General features: G+C 37.5%; 1 protein-coding gene and 2 non-coding genes across 3 annotated transcripts in view; 1 reads left to right on the forward strand and 2 right to left on the reverse strand.

Annotated features, from left to right (window-relative positions):
* The window catches only part of LOC113227255 (facilitated trehalose transporter Tret1-like), a 48,075-nt gene extending 44,142 nt beyond the window's left edge, over positions 1–3,933 (reverse strand). Inside the window, exons 1-2 of the mRNA XM_026460153.1 lie at positions 3,551–3,933; positions 2,974–3,436 (exon numbers count right to left, since the gene is read on the reverse strand). Coding sequence (XP_026315938.1) covers positions 2,974–3,436; positions 3,551–3,933 — 846 coding nt within the window. The remainder of the gene's footprint in view (positions 1–2,973; positions 3,437–3,550) is intronic.
* Positions 3,934–4,466: 533 nt separating this feature from the next.
* Trnag-ucc lies at positions 4,467–4,538 on the forward strand. Its single transcript has one exon. It is a non-coding gene; the product is annotated as a tRNA-Gly (tRNA).
* A 3,518-nt stretch (positions 4,539–8,056) lies between these two features.
* Positions 8,057–8,128, reverse strand: Trnag-ucc. Its single transcript has one exon. It is a non-coding gene; the product is annotated as a tRNA-Gly (tRNA).
* Positions 8,129–12,535: the final 4,407 nt, after the last annotated feature.

Genomic DNA, 12,535 nt, shown 5'->3' on the forward strand with positions numbered 1-12,535 from the left:
CCCTGAGCTGAGATGAGTGAAGGGCGTGTATGTATATGAAGGTAGTCTACACCACAGGCGAGTAAAGTAAGCCCAGAATAGTAGGTAAAGATAAGGTTAGAATGTTATAGGCGAAAGAAGTCCGTGGGAGATATTATTATTCCTGCTGGATTAGCAATTTTAAACAGATAACTACAATCAGATTCAGACGTTAACTAAAGTAACGGATAACTCGCGTATTTAAACGAATGTTTCAAATCGGACCGTGGTCCGTAGTCATGAGTTTCCGTGGCGGTGACTCGACGAAAACGGAGCGCTAATGCCCTGACAGCTGTTTTCCAACTGGGGTATAGTAACAGTGTTGGATATTACATCAGTGGTTAGTGTGGATGGGACTTTAGAACGTGTTGTGGTTAGTGTAGCAATCCTACATATGACTTTAATAAGAATGAAGCTAACGAGGGTCCGTACTGACAGACCGGGGTTTTAGAACAGATGTAAATAATTAGATACAACAACAAAGTTGTATAATAAATGAACAATTGAATTTTGCATCATCGCCTTTATTCAGGTATTTTCGAGTTTCAACAATGGCAACACTGGGGGTAGCGGGGTATAAATATACCAACCGGTTTGAACGAGCTCATTCTTCGGCCGAGGGTCGAGCAATCAACAACCCCTGAAGATGCCTCGCAGAGAGGCGAAACACGTGTCGAGTGTATTTTTGGTGGTGGTTTGTGACCGTAGTTGCGCTTGTGTTATTTATTTTATGCGGAGGCGGTCAAATTAACTGCATGAAAAAAATATTCAACACAAGCGCAGCTATTTTGCACGATTTAACCTTCACTGGGTTCGAGGAATAGTAAATTAATTTATTTCCATTTTTATTGACCGGGTTGTCAGGACTTTGGCTTTTAGATTAAAGATTAACTAGTTCGAATCGTGAAGAGCAAAATTTCGACTAAATACGTGAGTTAATTTAGTCAATAAATCCTTGTTTGGTTTTCTATGAAGTGGTTGTAACCGGATCGCTGTCCGGATATCACATATACCGCAACAAACAGGCAGGAATTAACCGCTAAGTTAGGCTAACTGTTGGCGCTGATTCGTCGCTAGATTATCGCTTGCTGTTGATGTCACATTAAACTCGATGTGCTTTCATGAATTTGGAAATTGTGGTACTGTTTTATGACGCTGTGGTTACTTTTGATTGGTAGATATTTAAACCGTTGGGTGGAAATTTTTAATTTCGATCTTGTAATGGTTGATTGCATTTGGTAAAAATATGTTGTACCAAATAGGTCCTTAATCAGCACGTGTTGTGGTATTTTTAATTATCACGAAACCTATTAACAGAGCGTCAACAACACACTCACTAAAGCGCCAACTTATCGATATGTGCATCCTATGATAGGGACGCAGACAAATTGGCTACGGAACGTTATTTCCTGGGCTTTAAATGTATTAACTGAGTATGCAATACAATGCCTCGATGATTGGCATTTCCGATGTATGGAGCACAACAGCCAGGTTCAAATGAGATGGGCGGGCCATCTTGACCCAAAAATGGGCGACAGTCCTCACTCCTTGGGTACCCGAAGACGGAAGGCGACGGCGGGGCCGACTAAAAACGCATTGGCATGACGATTTCGGAGGGTTTTCTGTGGGGAAGGAGTAGTCAGAAAGGCAGTGACGGATTTTGGGAGAGACCTATGCCCAGTCGTAGAAAAAAAAATAGTTGTAAAAGTTATTCCGCAGGAATGTATTGATTACTCATATGGTGGTTTTGTGGTACCAAAACTTGCCACATGGACCATAATTGCAAATGTAGGTGATGGGTTTTTTCTTATCACGGGATAATTGACCGGGTACAAAAACCTGAGTCTGCAAACTTGGTCAGTTACATTTTTCAACTTTGCAATGAACACCTACATAAAGAAATTGTGTGCATTCTGAAAGGCGTAGAACTAAAGATGATTGTTCTAGTAAGCGGCTCATTTTACTTTTAATCTTGGATCAAAATTACTTTGTTGATTTTAATTACGTTAAAGTATATAAATAAATTTTACAACATCACATCCGTTGTTCTGATCCCAAAGTATGGAAAACGGAAACAAAGACGGTACCACAAACACCCAGACCCGAGACAATATAGGAAAGTTAGGTTTTCTATACTGACCCGGCCGGGAATCGAACCCGGGATCTCAGAGATGGATACCACGGAGGTTGGCGAAAGGGGTTTATGACGCAGCTTCCTAGTACATGAACCAGTTTGCCTTCGCAATTATTATTCTACCACTGCCACACTAATGGTCAAGAATACAGTAAAAATTGAACACTTACATACTCGTACCTACATACTCTGTATTCTAAAAACGACAATGATTAATATACGATTCAAATTCTTACAAATTTAAGAACAACACATAAGGTTCAAACTATAAGAAACCTGTCTGGCTGGATGGCTTGTCAAATAGGTATTGTAAGCATTTTTGTTAGAAACTCTGTAACAAATTGAAATCTGCCCAAAGTTGTTATAAAGTTGTTATAAGGAGGTAAGTATTCCATATTTGGAATAAGGTATATTTAAAGCAACACCGAGCAACAGCCAATGACATAATCGACTTCCTAACCAAGAAACCCTATTACGCAGTTTTTCAGCATGCATTTGCGTCACAAGCGCCATGTACAGGTAATAAGTAAGAGGCATGCTTAAGGCAACGTGAGTTGGGCATACCGAGAATCTGATTCAGAAAGAAATTAGGTGAAACGTAATCTCGACACTGCGTAACCAAAATAGAGATGCAAATACAGTTACGAGTACTCGTAAACAAACAGTTTCAACAAAGCAGATTTGCACACTTGTAACTGAAAGTTTGTTTATTTTCGTTATTCTTCATTGACGTAAAATAAGTAATTATTTAATAAACGACACAGAAACTGTAACACCTATAAACTAACAGAAATACTTCAAATTTTTCAAACAAAACTCACCTGTGGCAGATGCCTAGTTCGCCGCAGCGGCTGCCTTTCCTTCCTCTCCGATAAGCACTTTCCGTTAGGCACCTGTATCTCTTCCCTCGTAACTTTGCTAGCTCGCTCCATCGGCCTCGAAATCGGGATATTATGCTTTTCAAAATATCCGTTTTGTATCATCTGATCTAATGACACTTCCAGCTCTCTAACAGGCACCACCTTTTTACCGCAAATAGGATCGTCAACAACCATTTTTCTATTACAACCTGACACTTCAGAAAATTTCACATTTTTTTTCGGTTCCTCAGTTTTTTTTGTTTTAGGTTTTTCCGGAAAGTCTGTTGTCCAATAGCGAGCGTTCTTTTCTGTTAAACGTAATGGTTTACAAACGGCTACGTTTTTCGGTTGATTCTTTGGTAATTTTGAATTTAAGCTTGAATTCTTAGCGTCTAACATTGGTCGGCGTTCGAATTCATTGTTGCTATTCATTACACCCGGGATTGGTTTACGATTGTATTCCGGCTTCAAATCGTTTGGGATTGGTCGACGTTCGTAATTTTTTCGTTCTATATTTCCAAGTTCAAAAGATTCTCGCCTACGCCTTTCGTTTTCGATTCTAAAATCATAGTAATCCTTTTTGTATTTACGCCCTCTATTTTCATAAGAATAATAGTTTCTTGGTAACGAATTGTATTTAGAATCATAAGTTGTTGGAAGATTCAAATACTCTGGTCTTATTGGTCGAAAGAGAGATAACTTTCCTTGATTTTCATCGAAATCTGAATAGATATCTTCATACACATATCCGTTCCTTCTTTTAGGTCTTTCATATTCATTTCTTCTGTCTCTCCTTTCGTATCTTACGTACCTATCTCTATCCCGCTCTCTCTCACGATAGTCGTAACGTCTTCTTGGTTCATATTCGTATTCATATTCAGGTCTTCGTTCGTAGAGGAGTCGTTCCCGAGACCCGGCCATCTTTTTATTAGATTTTTCCCGCCTGAAACGAAAAAAATCGTATATTAATGAGAGCTTCGTCGATTTGGCTCTATTGAAGGGATCGTGGAATCGTGTCAGGTCCCACAAGTTTTATGCTCATGACTATAGATTATATTCCATTCAAGACGCAGTAGCTTGAAAAGAATTTTACGCGTCAAGGGTAACGATTTTTCGGGAGTTTCGCTGCGCAGGAATAAGTTTTTGCTCTTTTATTTTACGATTGCAATAGAAGTTTGTTAGCTAGTTTAGTTTGAGTTCAGTTTTAACTGGAAGTCTTAGGCATTAATGCAATAAAGAACATTTTCAAATTCAAGACGTGAGACACTAAAATGAATTTTTGGCATGACGTTTGAGACTTGATTCTTTTCAAGGAACAATAATTTGCACTTGCGTTGAATCTAAATGAAGTCTATTTGTTTTGTTACAGGTGATGTAGTAAGAAAACATCTGTGTATACATTTACATATTTAGAACCATAGATATTCATCATTATTTCAATGTAGTAATCACAGGCGTTGGTGGTGTAATGGTTAGCATAGTTGCCTTCCAAGCAGTTGATCCGAGTTCGATTCTCGGCCAACGCATTGTTTTATGAGACCATTGTCTTAATTAGCCTACTGTAAAATACTTACGGGTGTGAGTCAATCAACACATATATTTATTTACCTATTATAATACATAAAGTTCTTTAAAATGTAGGTTAGTGACAAATATTAATGAAAAAAGAAATATTAGACAATATCACATACTTTGCTCTGCTCCCAAAGTAAGTAACTAACGCACTTGTGTAATGGAAATCGGCAACAACGACGGTACCACAAACACCCAGATTTGAGACAATATAGAAAAGTTATATAGAAACGTAGTCGCAGTAGAGCTCCTTGTGAAAGAATTCATCCATGGAACTACTTCCAAATTACCTATTTCAACTGCCATGTAAGCATTACTGCGTTCCGGTTTTGAAGGGCACATATCTGAGGGCAAACTTATGTCTCAGGGTGACCAGCGGAGTGGGAGTGCCCTCAGATCTTTGCGATTAAAAGCTCTGAGTGGCACTGCAACTGCTATGGATAGGCGTGTAGCTTACCATCAGGCGCACGACTGTTCATCCCGTTACTTAATATTAAAAAAAAGTTACTTTTTCCACATTGACCCGATCGGGGATCGAAATCTTCAGAGATGGCGTCACCATGAAAATCGGTGCGCAAGTCACTTTAACGGTCATCAGTGGCAGCATACAGGCTGATGAAAACGTAAACATAATCTAACAGGTCTCGACCTGTCCTATTGGAAGATATAGATTATCACGTAAAGGAGAAAACACTGTAGAAAAACTTATTTTGTAATTTGACGATCTCGATGGACCAAAAAATGTGTACACTGTGAGTGCTGAGTTTCTCGATTAGATTTCCGTAAGGGCCAATTTAGGAAATAAACTTTTCTAAATTGGTTCTGGTCTGGGTGTTCCGGTGCCCTGGAGTGAATTCCATTGCTCATAGTTCGCACACTTGTCTTCTCCATCTCTCTATAAGTTACAAAAACATGGCCACTAAACGGATCACGACATAATTTCACCTACTTTCTTTCTAATGTTAGTTCGAGAAGCCGCTCTAAAAATTGTCTCGACTATGTGCACAGCTGGGTGCTAAGCTAACCTTGTTATTTTTTTATTGACCTTTTTGTATCGTTCTGGTGTATGCTTTATACTGATAGTGATGGTGAAGACTTTGGAGGTCCAAACAGTCGACATTACTGCAGAAGACCGCTGTGACGTCATCCATCATCTCATACGACGTAGAGTCGAATACAAGATTAAAGGCTTGTATGGTTATCTGCGATCGAAAACTATAACATTTTGTCCGAACATCGAAAAAATGCTATCCACTTTTATATAATCACCGAAATAACAGCGATTAGTAATCTAGGTACTAAATAAAATTTAAAAAAATCGATGAAGTTTCATTGTAACTTAGAACGTATCTATTCACTTATCTAAGTTGAAGTAAGAGTAAAGACATTTGTAGTAAATCGAAAACGATCCCCCGACTGTATTTCGTTGCATAAATTTACATATGTAATGTAATCACATGTAAAGCTGCATGCGGACGCTTGTACTATTCTGCAGCAGACATCTTATTCATAGTGAAACTCGTTACTTTGATTAATTCAGTGGCGGCAATAGCTCAGTGTAACAAACTTTTGCTGTTCCATAAAAGATCCTATGCAGAGTTCGATTTTGGGAATTGCTGCAATGTTTGGATCCACTAGAACCTTGACAAACTAATGAAACTAATTACAAACAATTCGCTGTTAGAAATTTAAAGTCATAGTTACGTGTAGCCACAGGGACTCGAACCGTCGATCTGTCAATTATTATCGCCAACTGAATAGGGTAACTCCCTCCCTCAAGTGACCTCTAATTTCCTCTTGCAGCCACCCTGTGACGGTGCAGACCTCCTTCATCGTGATCCCATCTTTTTACCGGTTCCTGGTTACGTTTAAAATTTTATATCGTCCACAAATTTCTTTTCCATACACTATTCTTAAGTTGGTTCATTCCTTCATCACTCCTATCAAAATTCTCTGAAGTAAAGAGGATGTGCTTATTTTATCATCAAGTAAAACATAATTTCATGCAATTTTCAAAAAATTGGATTATATATATGTATATTAGGCCCTCTTGGGGTAAACTTTATAGTTTGGTACTAGAAGGGAGTATTTTATATTGTTTGTGCCCTTTTATATCATTGTATTATTTCCGTTACAGCCTTTCCCTTTTCTTTTACTCTTATTCTGATTTCTGATTACACCAATTTAAATAGCTATCATTAATTACAGGTTCCTTATGACGATGTGAGTTCTTTTTATTTTCCCCATATTTCGGAATGGTTACACGCTCTGTAGTTACGGGTTGACTAGCCAGGACAGACATATCTGTCTGCCTTCTTTGGTAGCCTATTGGTTTGACCTACTGCTTCTCAAGCAGAGAGTCGTGGGTTCGAATCCGGGCTCGCACCTCTGAGTTTCTCGGAATTTATGTGCGAAATTTATCATGAGCTTTTCGGTGAAGGAAAACATCGACATGAAATCTGCACGTCGAAGAAGGTTCACAACCCTCGAAAAACATGTTAAGTCCCCTACACGCTAAAGGGGTTAAATCAGGGGCTAAATCCTCGTCTGAAAGGAGACCCGTGCTCAGCAGTGGAACATATAAATGGGTTGATGATGATTCAGTGAATAACCACGAAGGTCTAAAATTTGACGCTGATGTAAATGTGTTAGATATGTGATCACTGTCTGCAGACAGTCCGATGGCATCGGTTCCTGGTAAAACTAAATAACACCTGATCACTCTCAATTATAAACAATCTCACTTTCCACTCGACAAATTCAAAATGCGGTGTTGTTAATTATATTCTTCGATAAAGTACACAATACAGTAAAATATTCGTTTCTTATACACTCAAAAATCATCTCCCCATGACATTTCTCTCTTCCGCCTATTTTTGTCAACCCCGATCTACAGAAAAATGTAGGTTTTATAGCAATGTCACAAAAACGCAACCGATAACACAATATCTGGATATTCTAGTATCTTAGTGCATTTTCATTTCGGTAACTTTCGAGATACTGGCACCTAAAGTTTTATGGTCATCTAAAAAAATGAAGACGACGAAGGGGGTTATAGATCTCGCTTCGCTGATCACAGATGTCTTAACCTCAATTTCGCTAAAAATGTCGATTACGTTTGTTACCATCATTAAAGCAGGACAGCAGTTGTACATTTTTTAAACTAGTTATAATAGTTTTTATAACTGACATTTGCTGGATTATTAATCGATTGAAACTAATGTCTCGTTGCAGCTTCCGGTGACTAAATTGCTATGGTTATTTCTGCCAAAGGACAAGTGTAGCTATCCCAAAGACACCCCAAGGCGCGGTTCTCGGTAGAAATTTTCTCCTTTTAAATTTAAATATATTAGGACTAAATTAAATAGCTGGCATAATCAATACGAGCAATGTCAAGTGTACGCATAGCACCGTATGCTTTTCATCTATGTATTCTGTTGGCTAATTAAAATGAACGACGCAATTAAAACAATGCGTTGGCCGAGAATCGAACTCGGATCAACTGCTTGGAAGGCAACTATGCTAACCATTACACCACCAACGCCTGTGGCAGAAGCGTACTTTTTCTGCATCACAATCGATGTATATCATTAATATTGTTTATTCAGTTGTATTGTCAAAAGTGGCTTCGCGAACTATGGAACGAGCTATGCTAACTGAAGGATAAGATTGGAGGTTATTGAACAGAGAACCAAGGTCGTCGACATAGCTGGTAGAATAAGTAAGCTGAAGTGGTAGTGGGCTAGCCATATCTAACGAAGAACCGATAACCAATGGGGGAAACGACTTTCTGAGTGGATAATAAGGCTCGGTAAACATAATGCCGCTACTGATCTGGGGAAATGCAGTCGCAACCCTGACGAAATGTATCAGGGTCATGTTTGCTGTGGGTCAGCGAGAGAGTTGTGTACCTTACAGTTCCCTAAGAAACTGAATATATTAATGTATGTTTACGAAGCCTGTGTTTATGTCAAACAAAATCTAAGCAACTTTAATATAGTTAAAACTAGATATCTTAGAAACACCAAGAATAAAATAGAAATACGGCCCAAACAACGCCCTAATTTGGAATTTTACAATAGAACGATGTTCGTATTAGCACCCAAATTATTTAATAAATTACCAGATGCTGTTAGAGAATTAAATTGTAGACAATTTAGAATGAATTGCATAATTTGTTAGTCACTCAATGCTATTACAATATTGATGGTTTTTACTCGATAAGTTATCGACGATAACATAAAATATAAAATTTAACTGTTGTGTGTGTGTTGTTTCTGACTTCTTATTTTCTAGTTAAATTCCAATTGTGGATGTTTGGTTATGCTATTATATTAATTTAACTTTAATGCATGCTACATCAAAAGTGAAATAAGAATTGTTAAAATATTTGCATGTCAAATCTTGGTGAGATGTACGATCTAATATAATATACTATACCATCTGCATAATTGCTAACTACATTTTTCAGCGTATAAATGTCTTGTATTTTTGAAATTTAGAATGCCCTTTGACCAGATGGAGTAACGATCTGCGAAAGGCTACTGGCAGCAGATGGGTTACGACAAGCAGAGGACTGGGCAAAATAGCGCACATAGGGAGAGGTCTGCGTGTAAGTGGACTGCAATAGACAGATAATGATGATGTATTTACCCGTAGGCAAGTCTTGTTGCTGACCTGTATTAGTCAAAAAAGGCATTGCTGGTTGGAATCAATTATACGCTTAAAAAAATTCCCGGAGAGGCCCCGATGGCAAGAAGACAGACAGAAACTACCGTTAAATAACAAACTTAACCATCTAAAGGCAAGGCGTTGCGCCTACAGGTTAGGTTGCAGGATGCCTCAGGACGCGTTAATTAAAATTTATTAACAATTTCTTGAATAAGCGAAGTAGCTAAGACATAACAATTGCGGACATGGTGGAGTTAGTCGCTTTGTCTTGTGGGCGAGGGATACTTCTTCTGGCTCATTGCATTTCTGCGTTACATCGTGATAATGATATCAGTCTTAGATGGATATACGATTATCATTATGTCATTTATGCTTTTTGTAAATTTATGCATTTATGCTTTATGTAAATTTATGCTTCAAGTAACAACAGCTAATGAACTAAATAAGTATATAAATAAAACCCAAAATAAATGATATTTTTACTCTGATGCGCGAATTCCATATGCCTTTGTAACAGGCGTAACCCCGCACGGCAAAGGGCAAAGTTTTGTAATGTAACTTTGTTTTTTACCACAGCTACAAGGGCAACAAGAATTTGGTGAATCCACCGCAATATACTCGTTCGTTCCAACGTCGGGATATGTTTGTTAATTTTTTTAGAGAGGTTGCTGAGAAAAATGCGTAAACAGTGAAATATTTCTAAGATGCCGTTAGACTATATGCTTAACTATTTTGCGAATGTTGATGCTTTGAATAATGTTATCCTTTTAATCAGTTACTGTAAATATGTAGTTATACGGACAGCATTTCGACGCACAGAATAATAAATACAGTAGTAAATAAATACAGCAAGTATTTAATAGACGTGGCACGTGTGCCAACAGTACGCGGAGTTCCACGTACTTGAGCTTAGCTTTGCTTAGCTTTCCGCCATTTTAGCTTTGTCGCACCTGTAATGTGTCATCATTGTTTTATATCATTGTTAAGTCTTATTTTATTTTAACAAATTTTCCATTTTCTATTTATTGTAATTTTTTTGTTATGAAAAATGAAAACTGAAAAGTCGTTTTTTTTAACCGACCTCATTCGACTGTTTTTTGTGTGTACCGATTTTGATCATTCTGTTTTTGCGTGGAAAGAGAACCTCAGTAGTGGTACCATTTCAATTTGAAGACAACATTCTAGCTCTAGGGATGGGAAAGTAGGGGATGAATCCGGTTCTGCGCACTTTCCGGTAACGGATTTCGATAAAACTTGGCAAATAGGTATAATTTCCACCAATTTTTTTGAGGTCAGTTTTTTTAGTACTCTCTACTGAGATTTTTTGGAGAACGTTCAAAAGCGTTAATCGTTTGTCTTTATTTTATTGCCGCTAGAAGCGCATTGATTGAAATTTCAATACAAAATTAAAACGTTATAACTTGCAATAATAGGCATTGAATTCTCAATGATATGCCAACTGGGTAAAGTTTAAATTATTTAAACAATTCAGAATTTGTTACATCTTTTCAAATGACAAACTACGACCAATCACTACCAAGATATATCATCATAGTGTTTACCATTATGTGAGTGTGTAAAGCTTTAGAGTGTCGACTGCATCTGACTGAAGTAAGTTCTCTGTAATTCTCCGTGCCCAGTGGTCAAAGTCAAAGTCAAAGTCAAAGATTATTTATTCCATAGGTAAAATAAATTTACACTTGAAAACGTCACATTTAAGCTACTGCTCGTTCACTACGCTGACCTCCCTGAAAAGAACGAGCAAGAAACTCTAGGGATTGCTCTTTTCAAATAAACTTAAATGCTATGGAATACACTTTGAATCAAATTGTGTGGATTCTGGAGCCATGTCGTCTTTCCATACATCTTTATCTAACACGTAGTCTTCAATTTTGTAATATGATTTTTCGATCAAAATATTTTTAATGTAGTTTCTAAACTTAGGAAATGATAAACTTAATATATGCTCCGGAATCTTATTGTAAAAACGTATACAGTTCCCCATAAAAGAGTTGTTTACCTTGGTTAAACGAAATCGTGGTGTGAGTAAAGACCTACCCCCTACCTTCAAATATTTCAACTTGACCTTCGCAATAGTTACTATGGCAACATAAAACATTTAAGGAATCCACCGCAATTTATCTGCACAAGGACGTCGTGACTGCAGACTTGAGTGGCAGTACCCGGGGAACGTTCCCAATAAGTACGAAAGGTTGACAATATTTTCGAATGACTGGAGAAAATCTTTTTAGTTCGTCCAGTGAAGTACTGCCACCTTACCTGTTTCTGCCGCAAAGCAGTCATTACTGCATTCCGGTTTTGAAGCGTATGGGTGCTGGTGAAATTACATTCCCACAGTACTTGTGACTCTTTGCGGTTTAAAGCTCTGAATGGCACTGTAACTGCTGTGGATAGGCAAATCGCTTAATACCAGGTCCACGACTTCTTAGTCCTGTTAGTTGGTCTCATAAAAAAAAGGCTGAAGGAATAATTTACGTTAGGTTAAAATGAAGATAAAGGCCATAAGACCAGACTAAAATGAATATAAATGAGGGGATGTACAAGACAATCCAGGAGAATTAAGACGCTATATTAAAAGAAGAAGAATTTGCTTTTTTATTTTGACTGTTAAGAAGAAACGTTATAGTGCAACGATTCATGAATTATCATAATATCATTTACTACAATTTATGGAAATCACGACGAATGAGCCTCCCCACTCGACGTACCATTCTTTTCCTGTACCTATGTCTGGTGCACCCTGGACAACAATCGGCGTAAAGGTTACGCCCGATGACAAATTACTTTTATTTATATAGTCTGTGGACAAATCCTTTCAATACGACGGCAGGCATTATAGTGTATGCCATCGATACTATAAAAAGAAGAAATATGTAATACTTTCGCATAAAATTTTCGCAACCCGAAAAAACTAAAAATAGGTTTGCATGTTTATAGGCCATAGGTAGTCAAATTATTGTGTTTTAAAATAAAAGAATATTGATGAATATACAGATTTTTTTCACTTAAGGAACAAATGGCGTTAAATAATACAAATAGAGAGAACTTGATTTGATTATTATCATTCTTCAATCTCCATAGACTGTTATAAATTCCACTGTACAGTGTTGCGATGTCAAAGTAACTAGAACAAAAAATACTGTTGGTTTAGTAGAGTTTGTAATACTGTCTCAAAAAGGTCGGTATTCCCGATATTGAAAAATCCAAAAAATCGTCGAGACTTGAATTTGTATGTAACCTTGACTATTCAATAATTGTC

Source organism: Hyposmocoma kahamanoa, unplaced genomic scaffold, assembly GCF_003589595.1.
Source record: "Hyposmocoma kahamanoa isolate Upper Pololo Valley unplaced genomic scaffold, ASM358959v1 204, whole genome shotgun sequence".
Taxonomy (NCBI): Eukaryota; Metazoa; Arthropoda; class Insecta; order Lepidoptera; family Cosmopterigidae; genus Hyposmocoma; species Hyposmocoma kahamanoa.